General features: G+C 39.9%; 1 protein-coding gene across 1 annotated transcript; it reads left to right on the forward strand.

Annotated features, from left to right (window-relative positions):
• The first annotated feature begins 2,390 nt into the window (after positions 1–2,390).
• On the forward strand, positions 2,391–4,924 carry LOC117452050 (uncharacterized). Its single transcript, XM_034090477.2, has 5 exons — positions 2,391–2,472; positions 2,731–2,972; positions 3,092–3,239; positions 3,461–3,570; positions 4,312–4,924. The coding sequence occupies exons 1-5, from the start codon at positions 2,391–2,393 to the stop codon at positions 4,615–4,617; spliced, it is 888 nt and encodes a 295-aa protein (XP_033946368.1). The 3' UTR covers positions 4,618–4,924.
• The last annotated feature ends 13,032 nt before the right edge of the window (positions 4,925–17,956 follow it).

Raw genomic sequence — 17,956 nt, forward strand, 5'->3', positions numbered from 1 at the left:
GGGAAGTCCTGCTTCTACTAATGAGTCGCCCCTGCCACAGACATCCACTCCTGTGAAAGGATGTCCTCCAGAGTACAAAACCCCTGAAAAGGTTGTGAAGTTATCCTTTCCAGAATATGTGTTGCACACTGACAGTGAACTTGAGCAGGTCCGAAAACAGTTCTTTGAATTGGCGAAGAAAGGTTGTGAGAGCGACTTTCAAATGTCAAAGGACCTCAGATGCCGGCTCATAAGAAACACCATGACAAGTATGATTGCAATCCTGAGGGCAAAGGGGGATAAAGACTCAGACAGATACCCTATCTGCTGGTGGACTACCTGAGAGATATACAGCAGGAGAACACGCTGTCCACCGCGGAGAATAAACAGAAGGGCGACCATGACAACCATGCTCCGGGGTCTTCTTCGCTGCTTTTGGTGTATTTTGTGGCGGCAGCAGCGCCACTTACAGGCCTGGCATATGTACTACAGCGTTTCCAGCATTTCCAGTGGTCTAGTGTGAACGGACACGTTAATGAATCGAATGCGTGTGAACGGAAGACTTTTTTGCGTTTGCGTTTTACTGTATGCGTCCTCGTGGGGCCGGGGTCTAAGCCAAACTATATCCGGTCACAGAGATCTGCTATTTTAAAGTAAGTTTTAACACATATCTACCCTAAATATAGTCTATATTAAGAACGAGAAAAGTCTTAACATATATATTGTTTTTTGTAAACATATGACAAATGTGTGGGGGGGATGACGTCAGAGCATCGTCCTATGTGCCGGGCTTCGCCCCGGACAGCCCAATTGAACCCCTGGGTGTTTGTGAGGGAGCTCCTATATGGCATTACCCCGCTGAAGCTCACCAAAGTTTAATATATTTCATAGTTCAAAGTTTTGTCAATTGTTTTGTTTATTGGTCAAATACTGGTTTCTACTGGTTTCTGATGGTTTTACTGGAATGAAAGAGCACGGAGTCCAGAAGCAACAAAGGAGCATGCTGCATTAACCCTGACCTTCACAGAGAGGTCGAAGTTCATGTGGAGAGGAGGCTTCAGTATTCTGTCTGCACTCTGTTTAGTTGTGCTATCTTACAATCAATATAGTAAATGTGAGGTAAATTGTGTCACCAATGTAACCGGTTAGAACTCAAAGTTGCGATGAGGTCTTAAAATGTATGGAAAGGGTCTTAAAAAAGGTCTTAAAAGGTATTAAATTTGACTTCAGGATTCCTGCATATACCCTGGGAAAGCTGTGTCTCTCCTGCACAATATCATCAGATCCAAATATGGTCATTTCCTTTGCATCAGCAACCAATCGTGAAAGCACAAAGGGGTCTTAAACCAAGAAACGAAATCTCATTGGCTGGTGTCAATTTCTGACAACGTGATTCGTTCAGATGCGCCACGTGGTGTGCTAAAGCACTTCCTGGTTAGCTTTCCGCTAGAAATTGAAATCTCAAAATGGCAAAAGAACGGCGAAAAAAACTTCACAGAAAAGACGACAACAATTGTCACTTGCACGAAGCAAGGTTATACAAAAAACAAATGACCCCGAACATGAAATACCTTCACGGAGTGCGTCGAGGCGCAAGCTGTCATCCAGAGAACAGGAGGGTTTAGCTAGCGCCTCACTGCAATCTTTAAAGGTCCTTTTCTCAAAATGAGTTTTTTCTCCTACTCTGAGTTCAAAATGTCAACTTCAGTTGCACTTACATACACCAAACCTTCCAGTTATATTCCTATCAATATTATGAAGGCTTTTACAGAAGGGTTTGTTCATATATCATTCATAGCCTGAATTATACAACATTGTATACCTAAAAACATGGCGAACATTTATATTTTAGGGCTGTTGACAGTATTTTCTGATTTATGGAGTGATAAAAATATCCCTTCTGTAAAAGCCTTAGATGCTAATATGACTACAAAATGAAACAAGAATTTTGAAACTGGCTTTATCCAAAGTTCAGATTTGTGTTCCTGAAATGTATTCAAATATGTGTATATTTAATGAGATAATCATTTGCATATTTAAACATGCTATTAATTAATAATTGCCTTATTGTAAGTAATTAACTGGAGAAATTTCTAGCGGATATCTTTAAGTTAAAAAAAAAATACCCTATTCACCTGTAGTGTCTCGCCTTAAGCATGTTGGTCAAATAAGATATATCAAGTGTGAGTCGATGTGCTCTTGCCATATGTGCTTGGGGCTTACTTCTTTTTGAGACGTCAAAATAGAGACCTAAAGCATTGAAACTCAAATGTGTTGTAACAATCCTACTTCCTGACTCCTGTATCACCAATTAAATTCAAATATTGTGATATTCTAAATCTGTGTTTTTGTATTTTACACTTAAAACAGATGCAGGAGTCGATACTCCAGACACTGACAGTCCAGCAACCATGGTCAATCCCAACAGCACCCTACAGACTCTGTGTAAGGACAATAAATCTAACTATGAGTTGGTCTCTCAGCTCTGCATATGTACCAAGAAGAACATGCATTATCTCTGCTAAGGAAGTTATGTTTTTGGTGCTGTGTGTATTACTGTAAGGTAAAAACAACTAGGCTTTTTAATATGAAATGTTGTGGAAGGGTATATCATGGGCCAGGGAAAAGTGTTTTTTTTTCAATTCTGGAGCAGTTTGTACAGTTTTGGAAATGATGTCTCGTGTTTTTCTTGTGTGCCCTTCTAGTTAATTCTGTTTCTGAAAAGTAATTATGTATTTTTGTGTCTTATAGCGAACAGGTCTACAAACATTGATGGTCCAGACACTGACAGTCGAGCTTCCATGGCCAAGCACTACAGGACCCTTCAGGCTTGGTATAATAAAAAGAAAAATCCTGACTATGAGTCTGTCTCTCAGCTCTTGGATTTGGAGTATGCAGCCAGAAGAGCATTCATTGATTCTGATGCCACTCGTGAGGACAACAAACACGAGAAGATTCTTGAGGCATATCCTTGTTTCAGGGACATTAGACGTGTGAGTAATTATTAACTATCCATTAGTCAAAATGTGATAACTAACAGGTATTATTTTTCAATTCGCTCCTCCTAAGTGATAGTTTCGATCTCTGTTTTGGTTTATTGGATATTTCATAGGCAATGGGTGAGCTTCGACGTCTTCTGGACAAGGATAACAGCCACAGCATTGATGAAATGTTGGAAAGATGGCAAGACTTCTGCCAGAAGGTGCAGTTTTATGGCGTATGGAAAAAGATGCTGAAACCTCCATTGGGAATGGACAAAGGTAAGTTCTAATGTTATGTGAACAGGGTTAGTTGGACATACATTAAGGCATGTTTATTGCCAACTTCATATGCTGTTGTATTGGCTTCATTATTTTAATCTGCGATGGAGTTTAACTGTTTGTTGAATGTTCATGTTTTTAAAGCATCACATCTGTACTAGACTGTTGTTCAGTTTTTACCTCCTGCAATTTCTGTAAAAGTCATGTATTTTTCCAAACAGCTGAACAGGCTATAAGGATCCTGCGTGTGCTGCCATCACTGTTCCCCTCTCCGTGTGCTCCTCCAAAAAAGCTAAGAGATGCAAGTGAGGCTCTGCTGCATGTCCTTGAGGTGAGTGTGTAAAATGTAGCAGGATAATTTTGACTGTCCAAAGCAACAACAATGCAGTATTCAATATGTTAGGAAAGTACCATATGGATTTGTTCTACCCAGTACTATTGTGGAACACATTCATTACTTATGCAAGGGCCAGGCACAATGGCGACATATTTATCACAGTAAAAACATTTGAATGACCTATTTTTAATAAGATAATATGAAAAAAGGTTGAATTTAACCATTTTATTTTTGAATATGAGCACCTTGCTTATTCATTTGAATTTTATAAAAACAATTCTTCATCAAGGCACAGGTAATTAATTGAATTGTTAAAAAATAAATAAAAGGGAGTGTGTATTACATTTCTTGATTCAGCTTGCAGACAGTAGAAGAAATGTTATCCATATTTAACCTTTTTTAGAATATGTTATGAATTGTAAGGTGTCCTTGGTTGACTTGAAAGGTGCCTCTAAATAAAATGTATTATTATGCCTTCAAAGACACTGTAATTAACACAAGGGTTTGTTGTAGCTTTGAGAGATCTAATGAAGAATAGCTTAGCCTGGTAAACCTAACCCATACTAGCAAAACCAGTTTGTACAGCAAACGAACATATTCATTCTTACATACTTTAAACCTTGAGTTCATGCATTGAAGACAGTTAAAAAGGCTTGAGTTTACAAATAACAAAAATGAACTTTAAAACAATAGTGCATGATCCTAATGGCATACATTTGTGTTATACATTTTAAGGTAAAAGAAGACCCCAATTCCTACTTGAAGAAGCGACCTCTCCCGTGTCCAGTCCTGATTGTGAGCTCGTCCAGCTGCCTCCTGGCCATAGGTGATGCGCCAATAGCTACATTCCCAAAACAGGACATTGCTGTGGGTGCCATATACCTTATGGCCTACTATTATGCCTTTCACCTTACATACCCCAAGTGTGTAGCCACCCTGCTTTCAGTCATACAAACAGAGATCCTCTTGGACAAAATCCATGACAAAGACCTCACACCATCCTACAAGAAAGGCGAATGGAAAGATTTTCTTGGCCAATAGAACAAAAAGTGATATATGGCCAGATGTCATTCTCAAGTTCTGTTGCCAGGCCACTGAAGTTTGTGTTTCACAGTGTTAATGTTCATTCATTATCTCTGCTAAGGAAGTTATGTTTTTGGTCCTGTGTGTGTTACTGTAAGGAAAAACAACTAGGCTTTTGAATATGAAACTTTATGGAAGGGTATATCATGGGCCAAGGAAAAGTGTTTTTTTCAATTCTGGAGCAGTTTGTACAGTTTTGGAAATTATGTCAAGTGTTTTCTTGTGATCATTTCCATGTAAGTACTTTGCCGTGTATGCTCCTGTAGTTCACTGGTAGAAAATAAACTGCTAAATTAAAGACTTGTTTTCATTTTCACAGACTTATTTGGAGAATGCGATAATTCTAGATCTGTGTCGCCATTGTAGAGCTTACAAAGAGTTAAATTCTTGACTTAATAATAGTAGTAAATGCTTAATAGGAGTATTTCCAGCTTACTTAAGCCATACTTGCACATCTTATTTCAAGTAAGAGTCTCATATCATATAACTTAAAATAAGGGTAAATGGTCCTGAAATTAAAAAATCTAAAAGTTTATTTTGAGTGAAAAATACTGTTTTTGATCATTTTTGGCTAATTTCTGTAACATAAGATTTCCTAATTCTGGTAAAATTAAGTTCAAAATTAGTTCTCCCAGCTAGTTTCAAGATCTCATGTATCTAAATATCGCATCTTATTTCAAGATATCTTACCAAGCTAATGTTCACTTGTTCTTATGGCAGATTATTTTGCTCATAACAAGCGAAAACATCTTGTTTTCATTATTTTTTTACTAGTTTTTGGAAGGGCTGTTTTTGCAGTGAAATGGTTTGGTCACCATTTATGTAAACAAGTATTTGCGAGGAATACCTTTTTATATGATTATAGTTATTAAAGAATAAGAGAATAAATAAAAAATGGGTATGAAATGCTATAGGACAGTAACACAAGAATACAGTTTAAAAGGGGAGTGATTAGTAAAATATCCATAAAGAAAAAGTAAATCTGTTTAGAGTTATGTTTCATATGGATGCTGATAGATGTAGACCATCCATAGATCTCCTAATGTTGCTCTCAAAGTGCACCAGATTGATGCATTTAACTTCAATATTTTTAAAATAATCTTCCCGAGGGAGCATGCCCCCAGACCCTCCTAGAGGAGGTTAGGTCCACACCCACCTAAAACATGTTCACATGGATAGGATACTAAATCAATTTGCACCCTTTTTATATGGTGGCCTATTTCCTTATATGTTTCTGTTTTGGTGGTCGTGCCACAACCGTTCATGTATGCACAAGTCATAGGTGCGCTATACAATAGCACTACACCCTGCAATGTTTGTGAAAGACAATAGACTTTACAGCATGTTTGTTGAAGTTGCGTTGGTGTTTGTGTGTTGATTGTTGACGGCAGTGCGTGACCCCCCTTTGTAAATGATTTCCCCCCCATTCGATTTGTTCTAGAGCCGACCCTGCCACAAGTACAGCTTTGTACGTACAAACTCTATGAACAACATTCCCCAGCAGATTGTGGCGACATTGCAGATATGTTCAGTCACAAAAGTTACTTATGTTCTAAATAACAGTGAGATTTAAAGTGATGGAGAAAATATGGGGACGTTCTTTTATAGTGTGTGAAATATGTGGTGCTTGAAACATGTAGGTATTTCAATTTATGGAAAAAGATGATTTCCTGAAAGAATTATTTGGAGTAGCCATGTTACAGTGGGTGAAAGCAATGTTTAGGGATATGGCACAACCATTAATAGACATTAATTGGGTTTAGATGACATTTAACATCTAAGAAAGATAGTAAGATTAGGAAAATAGAGTGTAAAGGATTGGATTTATTTTACCTCAGTGTGTTAGAATTAACTGTAGGTAATGCGTCCCGAGATATCTCTCTCGCTCTCTCTCTGCCTGTCAGAACGCTACGACCCCATCTTCAGACAAATGACCTCACCACAGGAGACTCCTCCTCCTCCATCGAACAGAGAACCCGAGCAGAACCATCTCCACCTGAGGCATCCAGAACCAAACCAGCATGCTGACAAAGAGGCAAACTCTCATCGGTCCCTCAGACAGGACATGAAGTTCCAAGCTGAGCCACGAGATTTGGCACAAGAGCAGAGTGTGGGACATGAGAGCGGAATACGCCCTCCATGAAACAGCGTACAGACTGAAAAGGAGGAGATGAAATGCAAAGCAGTTGGGCCACTGAAAAGAGTTACAGCGGAAGGATTCAAGAGCGGATGGACTGAGGAGAAGGCAGGACAGAGGAGAGGACAGAACCAGAGGAGTTGGCATGGGCCAGCAGAACGTGAGGGGGTCGTGGCTTGACAACCAGAGGGGGAGAGACAGAAAACAGGAGTGAGTGAGTTTACACATAAACACACTTATTAGAAAATAATCCTAAAAACACACTGAGGGTAGAACATATTATTCAATCTTTTCATCATATAAACAAATTATTCTTTTAGAGATTCTTATTCATGTGAGAATTTGGGGAAGATTTAATTTGTTACAATATAGAAAGCAGACAAATCTTTATTTGAATGGAAAATGTTAAAGGTAGAGCTAGAACCAAGCCAAAGAAAGTATTCCAATCTAGAGTATTGATTGCACCATTGTAGCATGGTTATTACCGTAGGAGAACTGTTAAGGTGGAAACAACATTTGTTTGTCGTCCAAGATGTAGAGTTTTAGAAAGAGCGATTGCACATTTTTATTTTGAAAAACTAATATAATTGGGAGTAATACATGCGGGGCCTTGGATCACTCATTGTGATGGTGCATATTTTTGACAACCAATATCGCTCAGACCAGAATTGAAGATAAATGAGGATAATGAGTTAGTGATATTCCACTGGTTTTCACACCATGTCAGGGACTTTATCACTGCATTAGAACAGACCACCCAAAGCCATCAAGTAGGAACGTTTAAGTGATGAAATTCTACAACTGTTGTAACTGACACAAATCTTCTCCCAGAAATGACTGTCTAGAATGCCGTATCCCAGAGTAGATGTTTGGTGGTATCGTGGAACTAAAACCTTGTACTCGGTCTTGCCACAGGATTGGACTGGGACCTGTGCACTAGCACAGCCAGTGATGTTTTTTATGTAGTTAATCAACATGGCGAAACACCCCAAAGCCAGTAGGGCTAAGAGACCAGTCCCAGGGGGAGTTTAGGCTCCACAGTGTACAAGGATAACATAGGGGGCCCAGGAGAGGCATAGATGTTGCATTTCCATGTCCTAACGTACCGATTGATCATGACGGCCTCTTCTAGAGAACATATTACTTTCATACCTTAAATGGTATGAAAGGAGGGAGGGTACATTTCTCATGAGGAGACAGTTACAAATGCTAGCAGAACAAGACGACCCACCCCCATACAGATATTGATGAAAATGATGAGATTGTTCAATGAATGTCCAGCTGATGTGATACTTTAAATTATGAAATCATGTGAAGAAGTGAGCAAACTAAAATGCTAAAATGGAGTGAATCCATTTCAATTTACTTTACACTATTCCTATTATATAGTTTATTTTATTCTTTATTATTTTATACTATTCTAATATGGTAGATCTCATGTTTTATAAATCATTGCTATTCTAAAATGGTTTGTTTCTTTTCACTTTGTAAAAACAAGTGCCTACACTGAGCGTGGTATGAGAAAGGTTTCTGTGAAAGGAGGAAGAAATGTTCTAATACCAAGCCATTGCTGCTATTTTGAAGAATGATATTGAATGTTAACACTAGAAGTTATGCACAAGGGAAAACGTTTATGTTTAAGCACAGTCAAAGTATTTTTTGTATTTTTGTAAAGTTGAGGCTATTGAACCATTCCATTTTGATTGTATGTTTTTGATATGAGTTATGTACTATGCAAAGTTCAGATGAAGGACTCATTGATTTCAGTATTATACACACCTTTTAGGTGTGTAAGGAGGGACTGTTAGAAATTAAAATCAATGTTTAATAGCATAATGTAGCTTAAACATACCGTCAGTTTAAATGCTATTTTATTCTGGAAAAAAACAGAAGTTCTCAATACCAAGCTTTTATTCTGAAAATCATTCAAGACGACATCCGGGACTACCGTCCATAGAGAGGCGAAGTCACGCCCATCTACTTCCGGCCCATGGGACCCCGGAAGCGAAAAATTAACATTGAATTCAATGGAGAGAGAAAACGTATCTTTTGATCCCGTTTGAATTGTGCCACGAACTACACATATGATGTTTGTCAATCTTAAACAATAAGTTCCATGTCAAAAAAGTCACATTTTGTCGTAAAACTGTTGAAATATAAGACTATGAAAAATACGCGACTACAAAGACTACAAATCCCAAATCCCATTCTGGCTCGCGTAAGTGATGTCACAGGCGATAATTCTCCAAGTGGTTGCGACTCGTAATTAAAGCGAAGAAGAAGAAGATCTCATAACTGATTTATTCCCTCCAATAAATAAGAGATTGCTAAAAATAAATTCACTTTTACAAGATGTGTGTGTGCTTTGTACCAGGTTGTAATCACATAAGTGATCATACTTATAGATCATAGCTCGTTCTATCGCTTCCCGTCTGATGAAAGGACCAGGAGTCGTTGGACCAAACATATCAGGTAATACACATGTTATGCATGGAACACAGTCAAGCTAGCTACATAGCTAGTAGCGAGCACGTTAGTTAGCATCACATTACTTAGCCTTGTCATTTGTATTACGGCCCGTCTACACTACAGCGTCGACAGCGTCGAAAGCTCCAAGCTGCTCCAAGCTGCCCATTCACTTTCAATGGGGTGACGTCACGTAGCCGCGCTTTTTCGCCGAACTGAATTGTGGGTAGCAGAGCGAGGCGTCTCAGGCGACCCAGGCGACCCAGGCGACCAGAAGTTGAACATTGTTCAACTTCTGGTCGCCTGGACGCCGGAGTAGCCAGCGCCAGCCAATCAAATCCCGTTTCCCAAAATCTGACAGCTGAAGCGCTAGCCAATCAAACCGCGTCTAAGCTGGGAGAGATATCCCGCCGTTCATTTCTATATTTCAAAAAAAGTCGGAGGAGAAACTAATTATCGCCGTAGCGAATCACCCGGTTTTGTATGACCAGACCCTCTTCACCTCCCGGGATACAAACCGGAGGAACCAGGCATGGAGGGAGGTGGCAGAGACAGTGGGGGAAACTGGTAGGTTTTCGCCTGTTTGGGGAGTTTATATATATATTGCTCGCATAAAATCCCCGGGGGTTTTTGCTTTGTATGTCGGGGGCGGGAGATTCATGTGATTGGTTGTTGGCCGTGTTGCTTGAATAAAATCCCCAAGCTCCAGACACGCCCAGCTCCAAGCTATTTTTGGAGCTGTAGTGTGGACGCTCCGTTAGCCTTAACATGAAGTAGGCTAACGGCAGATTAGCATCTGCGATCTTTTCTACTTAATGCTATCTGCTCAAATGGTTAACATTGAACATTAAAAGATCAGGCAGTTCTGGGAGAGTCGAAGGAAGGAAGGCAGGCAGGCAGCTTTGCATGACATGTATTTATTTATAGAAGGACCATGCATACAAAAACATTAATCTCAGCAAAGAGAAGAGATGCAATATGCCAGATTATAGCTAATAGCTCATTTCCATCTGTGGTCCATTCTTCTGGACGTGTTTCATTGTGATGATAGTGAGTCAATCTGTTTGTTGGAAAGACAGTAGTTGAGTGATTACTGATAGAACATTATTAAAAGAGATAATTATTCAAAGTGTTGTTACTGACCTTTTTCTCTTTTATTTCCTTTCCCTCACCTGTAACTGCTGAGACCCTGAGGAACATGCACACTGGACTGACCTGCTCTGGCAACCTGATTTCCACTGTACGTAATAGTATTTGGTTATGGTATATTATTTATATACATCAAAGGCACAATGCACCCCCCAGAGACACACATGTATTGAGTGTGATATTTTGCATAGGTCATGTGAAATCATCTTTACACACTAGAAAACTGTAGGAGCGGCAACTTGTTCTGAAATTGACATTTTAATATCCGATAATGAAGTTGATCTGTTTTCTTTATTCTTCTCTCTTCCCAGCTCCATCCATCACCGTGCTCTGTTCCTGCAGGTCCTGCTTGCTAATCAATGCTTTATTTTTTTACACAATTACAAATAAAGTCAATGTATTGTATGACATGAAGTTGTGCTTCATTCGGAGTCAATAATAAATTCATTCTGCCTTCAACTGCACAATGATTGTGGACTGCACCGACATCCATGTAGCTGCCCCTCAGTAAGATGAACCAAGCAAAGAGGGTCAACATCATGCCCAAGGACATCCAGCTGCATCCGCGGAGAGAGGGCTTAGACTGACCTGAGACCAGCACACCCAAATACAACGGTTCTTTTAAGAGCCACCTACAGTTTCAAAGAGTTGCAATCCTACGTTATTATAATTATTAACCTGGTTCATGTGTCACTTAGTTTACTGAACCGTGATGAATGAAAGAAATTAGTGAGGTAGTGGTTTAAATAAGTTACAAAGACATTAGTATATGAGTAACAGGTCAGTGTAAACACAAGCTTCTGTCAATTATGGATCACTCAAACTATTTATATAAAAATATGTAATAAAGTTCTAAAACAAGTATTAGGTATATTCCTTGATAGCTTTTGGAGAAGGTTGTTTTTAAGTTTACTAAAATCTATCGTTTCAACTGTTTCACTTTATAAAAAGGAACAGGTGAGTAGAGCATTATTGAGTTTCTTATTCTGTCAGTAAATTATCCAAATGAAATTTTTATCATTATTTTATTCAACCCTAAACAAATTGATTGTACCTTTTTAATAATGACCTTACATGGTTAAGTTAAATTAACTTCAGAAAATCAAATCTGTTCTGAGAAAAAAACTAATAAATGTTTAAAGATAGGAACTTGCCATCCCACTGAAAAACAGTCCGTAGAGATTTAAAGGCGTAGTTGTAGTTCAGTCCAACGTTTCATTTGGATTCATTTCTCCAACAGTCAACTATTTTCATAAAGAATATATATATTTTTCAAAGTCAACTTTATTGTCAATCTTACTCAGTTTGACAGAGATCAAAAATACTTTTAAATCAAATAAAATTATACAATTTACAGATATGTATACAAATATATATATATATATATATATATCCTATATAATGATGGTGGACACTTCACCTCCAGCAGGGCAGATGGCTGCACAAGTCCATCGGGGGATGCTCCCAAAACACCGACTCACTCACAAAGAGACCAGACTCGAACACTGTCTCCTGATAGGCCTGCACAAAAGCCTTCACCCCTTCGGCCTCGTTTACAACCCCCCAGTTGACAGCCATGACTCCGTCCAAGTTGTACCCCCCGAGCACCCTCTTCATGAGGGATGCGCATGGAGTGGATGAAAGTCTCACAACTTTGTGAGAGACTGAGCGGAAGGAGGAACCTATTGCGGTGAGCACGTTGCACGTTGTAACTTCCGGTTGTTGTTGTCATCTCCGGGTATCCCGTGTGCCTGTTCTGTTGCTGATAGCTTATTAACTTAAACTTAATCGATCGTTTTAAAACTCTTGATCACGGCAACTGCCTGACGTTGTAATCACACGTTACTACAGCTTAAGCACTCACAACTCTCCTTCTCTTAGCGACTGTAACTCCACAGTTACCTACACTCTTTTCGGGTTTGCTAACGGTAGCTACTTTAGCTTGATAGCTAGCCATGGCTCTTTCCCCACCTTCTGGTGCTATTTCCTGCTCTTCCTGTCTCATGTTTGGTTACTTCCCGGCCTCCCTTACTGGTAAGGATACATGTGTTAAATGTAGTATAGTTGTTAGGTTGGAGGCGGGAATCATAGCCATAGAAGCCCGGCTCCGCATCTTAGAAAGTAACTCAGCTAAAGTAAAGCCCATGTTAGCATGTGCGGACCGGCAAAATGTAGCTCCTCTTAGCCGTCCCCCGGCAACTCCTGAGCAGCAGGGAGGCTGGGTGACTGTTCAGAAGGGGCATAACGCGAAACCCGCAGGTCCCCACCAACCCGTTCACGTATCTAACAGATATTCCCCACTCAGCGAGACACCCGCTGAGAAGCCAACTCTGGTTATTGGTAGCTCTATTATGAGACACGTGAATTTGGAGACCGAAGCCTCCACAGTCACATGCATTCCGGGGGCCAGAGCGGGCGACGTTGAGGCGCATCTTAAACTGCTGGCTAAAGCTAAACGTAAATACAGTAGGATTGTTATTCACGTCGGTGGTAATGATGTTCGTTTACGCCAATCAGAATGCACCAAACTTAATGTGGAGTCGGTGTGTAGTTATGCTAAAACAATGTCGGACACCGTAATCTTCTCTGGTCCCCTCCCCAATCTGATCAATGATGACATGTATAGCCGCATGTCATCATTTCAGCGCTGGTTGTCTTGGTGGTGCCCAGCAAACAATGTGGGCTTCGTAAATAATTGGACAGCCTTCTGGGGAAAACCTGGTCTGATTAAGAGAGACGGCATTCACCCTACTTTGAAAGGTGCAGATCTCATTTCGGCAAACATTTCAGGGCTTTGTGGACGTAATCCATGACAAACTGGAGTTGAGACCAGGAGGCAGAGTCGCAGTCTTACACGCTTCTCTGCGCTCTCTCCTAGGCAGTCACCCATAGGAATCCCGAACCCAATAAAATACCCAATATTAGCGGTGTGTGTGTCTGCCCAAGGACAATTTAAGGTAAAACCTAATAGAGGTGTCATACATAATAACCTAATAAAAGTAAATGTAACAACTACTACAGTGCAACAAAACAGGAAGATTAAATGTGGTCTCTTAAACATAAGATCTCTAGCATCTAAAGCAATATTGGTAAATGATTTAATATCAGATTATAATATTGATATATGCTGTCTCACTGAAACTTGGTTGAGACATGAAGAATATGTCAGCATAAATGAGGCCACTCCACCCAGCCATGTCAACACTCATATTGCTCGAGGCACGGGCCGAGGAGGTGGAGTTGCAGCAATCTTTGACTCAAGTTTACTTATCAATACTAAACCAAAATGTAATTATACCTCTTTTGAAAGCCTCGTTTTTAGTCTTACGCATCCGACCTGGAAAACTTTGCAGCCAATCTTATTTGTTACAGTGTATCGTGCACCAGGTCCTTATTCAGAATTCTTATCAGAATTCTCTGAGTTTTTATCAACTTTGGTTCTTAAAACAGACAAAGTAATTATCATAGGTGACTTTAATATTCATGTTGACGATGATAAAAATAGCCTTACTGTTGCATTTAACTCTATATTAGATTCTGTTGGTTTCTGTCAGAGTGTAAATAAACCAACCCACTGTTATAATCACACTCTCGACCTTGTTCTGACTTATGGTATTGAAATTGAGCAACTATTAGTCGAACCGCATAATCCTGCTTTATCCGACCATTTCTTAGTAACTTTTGAAGTACTGTTACTAGACTACAAAGCATTAGTCAAAAGCTCTTGCAGCAGAAACCTATCTGTTAGTGCTATAGCCACATTTAAGGAAGAGATTCAACCAATACTTAACTCGATAGCATGTCTGCATGTAGGGGAGGAAACTTATACAAAATGTACACCACCCCAAATTGATCATGTTGTTGATAGTGCTATAGATGCGCTGCGAATAAAATTAGACTCTGTTGCTCCTTTGAAAAAGAAGAAAATAAAACAACATAGATTAGCTCCATGGCATAATGCCGAAACCCGCAAAATAAAGCAAAAGTCTAGACAACTTGAAAGGATATGGCGTTCCACTAAACTTGAAGAATCTCGTTTAATTTGGCATATTACTCTCAATGAATATAAGAAAGCACTGCGTAAAGCGAGAGCAGCCTACTACTCTTCATTAATAGATGAGAATAAGAATAATGCAAGATTTCTTTTCAGCACTGTAGCCAGGCTGACAGAGAGCCACAGCTCGATTGAGCCTTCTATTCCCTTAGCACTCAGTAGTAATGATTTTATGTGCTTTTTTAACGATAAAATTGTTACTCTTAGAAACAAAATTAATGACCTCTTGCCTTCGACCAGTATAGTGTTATCAACAGCTCCCGGAATCGTAAGTTCTAATATTACACTAGATAGTAAACTAGAATGCTTTTCAGCCATTAACCTTGAACAATTACATTCAATGATTCACTCTTCTAAACCATCAACGTGCATGTTAGACCCAATTCCAACTAAGCTGTTGAAGGAAGTTTTTCCATTAATTAGCACTTCTTTATTAAATATTATGAATATGTCTTTATTATCAGGCTATGTTCCACAATCATTCAAAGTAGCAGTGATAAAACCGCTTCTTAAAAAGCACAACCTCGATCCAGAGGTTTTAGCCAACTATAGACCTATTTCTAATCTTCCGTTCCTCTCAAAAATTCTTGAGAAAGCGGTCGCAAAACAGTTGTGTGATTACTTAAAAAACAATGATTTATTTGAAGATTTTCAGTCTGGCTTTAGAACACATCATAGCACAGAGACAGCTCTGGTTAAAGTCACAAATGATATTCTAATAGCCTCAGACAAGGGACTTGTCTCTATTCTTGTTTTGCTCGATCTTAGTGCTGCATTTGATACTATCGACCATGATATCCTATTGCAAAGACTAGAGCACTTAGTTGGCATACAGGGAACTGCTTTAGGCTGGTTTAGGTCCTATCTATCTGAACGCTCTCAGTTTGTACGTGTTAATGATGAATCTTCCACGCAAACCAAAGTTAGCCATGGAGTGCCACAGGGCTCAGTGCTCGGACCTATTTTGTTCACATTATATATGCTTCCGTTAGGCAATATTATAAGGAATCATTCTGTAAACTTTCATTGTTATGCGGATGATACTCAACTATATTTATCAATCAAGCCTGATGAAATTAATCATCTAAATAAAATTCAAGACTGCCTTAAGGACTTAAAAAGGTGGATGACCTTAAACTTTTTGATGTTAAACACGACCAAAACTGAAGTTATTGTACTTGGCCCGAAGAATCTACGAAACAAATTATCTAAAGACATACTAACTATGGATGGCATTAATTTGGCCTCCAGTGAGACTGTAAGGAATCTTGGTGTTATATTTGATCAGGATTTATCCTTTAACGCCCACATAAAATCAATTTCAAGGACCGCCTACTTCCATCTACGTAACATTGCAAAAATCAGGCATATCTTGCCTCAAAACGATGCAGAGAAACTAGTCCATGCATTTGTTACTTCTAGGCTGGATTATTGTAACTCTTTATTATCAGGGAGTACCAAGAAGTCAATCAAGTCGCTTCAGCTGATTCAAAATGCTGCGGCTCGTGTACTAACCAGAGTTAGGAAAAGGGACCACATTACTCCTGTTCTGGCTGCCTTACACTGGCTCCCTATAGAACACAGGATAGAATTTAAAATTCTTCTTCTCGCCTACAAAGCCCTTAATGGGCAGGCGCCATCTTACCTTAAAGAACTCATTATACCCTACTGTCCTACTAGGGCATTGCGTTCCAAGAATGCAGGGTTGTTGGTTGTTCCTAGAATCTTTAAAAGTACAATGGGAGCCAGAGCCTTTTCTTATCAAGCTCCACATTTGTGGAATCAGCTTCCAGTTTGTGTTCGGGCGGCAGACACCCTATCCGTTTTTAAGAGTGCGCTTAAGACCTTCCTTTTTGATAAAGCTTATAGTTAGGGCTGATTAGATTCAGACCCTAGTTTTGCTGATATAGGCTTAGTTTGTCGGGGGACATCTTACTTCTTCCTTCTCTCTGTCTATACCCGTGTACACTCATGTTCCGATTAACCCAGCTTCCCCAAATGTCTTTCTTTTTGTGTCTATATACGCTGGGATCCGGAGTCATGGATGATCCTGCGGTCCTGTGTCCTGGATCGCGAGCGCTGGATCTTGAGTCGTGGCTGTGGTCCTGGATCATAGGTCCTGGATGGATATCCTCGTGGATTCATCTTCCTATTATACACACATGCATTTTCAAACATTTGGACTACCTATGTTGCAAATGTATTATCTTTTCAATTTACACACGGCATCTATTGCACGTCTGTCCGTCCTGGGAGAGGGATCCCTCCTCTGTTGCTCTCCCTGAGGTTTCTCCCATTTTTCCCTTTAAACTGGGTTTTCTTTGGAAGTTTTTCCTTGTACGATGTGAGGGTCTAAGGACAGAGGGTGTCGTATTGTCATACTGATATTCTGTACACACTGTGAAGACCACTGAGACAAATGTAACATTTGTGATATTGGGCTATATAAATAAACATTGATTGATTGATTGATTGAAGTCCCGACCGCAGCACAGCACCAAACTTGCTGGCTGTCAACCTGCCCCGCCTGTGTAACTGCCACTTTGTCCGCTGTCCTCCGGTGGCTGTCTGGATTGCAGCTTGCTGGTCTCTGCTCAGTCACATTGAGGCAAGAATTGCCTCAAGCCCCCGACCCCCTTCACCAGCTCCGGCACGGTGACAATGGCCTGATGTTGAGGCCGCGGCTCTGGCTCAGGTGACAAAAGCCATGCCATGCCACACTGTGCACCCCTCAGTGCAGACCTGAACCAGTCTACATCCTGACGGCGATGTCTCTGTTCAGTGGGTTGTATGTCTCCTCTCACTGTTGGTAAAGTTGAGACACCGGCTGGACTACTTTGGAAGTGCCAGGCTTCCTCCACTGGCACTCAACATCTGTGGAGCTGATCTGCCACATGGCACATATTGCCAATGCTGCAGCGTGGCTGCATTTGTACATCCCCCGTGCACAATCACAGACAGCGCTCTGCATCGCGCCATCGTCTCCCATGCAGATCTGTACAAATAAAGAAAGTACCATGTTTGTTAGCATGCTATAATAGATTGAATGAGCAATAATACAAGGATGGTCCGGATCTGGGGGTGGGAGGGGTTATTTTTCCATAGTTTTGTCTGATTGTTGTTGTTTGTTTTTTCTGTATTTTTTGTAATTTGTGTTGTATTGGTTGTGATTGTACATTGTATTTTTCTAAATGTGTATGAATACATTTTTGAAAAACATTTGATCAACAATAAAAAATGATTTGGTCAGGATCTAGACTCAGTGTGTAGTTTATTAATTAATCAATGCTCTCTAGATTAGGAAAACACATACCAGTGTACCCGAGGGAGTCACGCACAGCTGTGCCTGGATAACCAAACAAATTGACAAGATAACCAAAACCCTTGAATCTACACACAGCAAATAAACTCAAATGACACAACGAGATGTAAAAGGAGATCACACATACAGTATAGTCGATATAAAACTGGCCGCTTCAATCTGAAGACCA

This window comes from Pseudochaenichthys georgianus, chromosome 1, assembly GCF_902827115.2.
Source record: "Pseudochaenichthys georgianus chromosome 1, fPseGeo1.2, whole genome shotgun sequence".
Taxonomy (NCBI): domain Eukaryota; kingdom Metazoa; phylum Chordata; class Actinopteri; order Perciformes; family Channichthyidae; genus Pseudochaenichthys; species Pseudochaenichthys georgianus.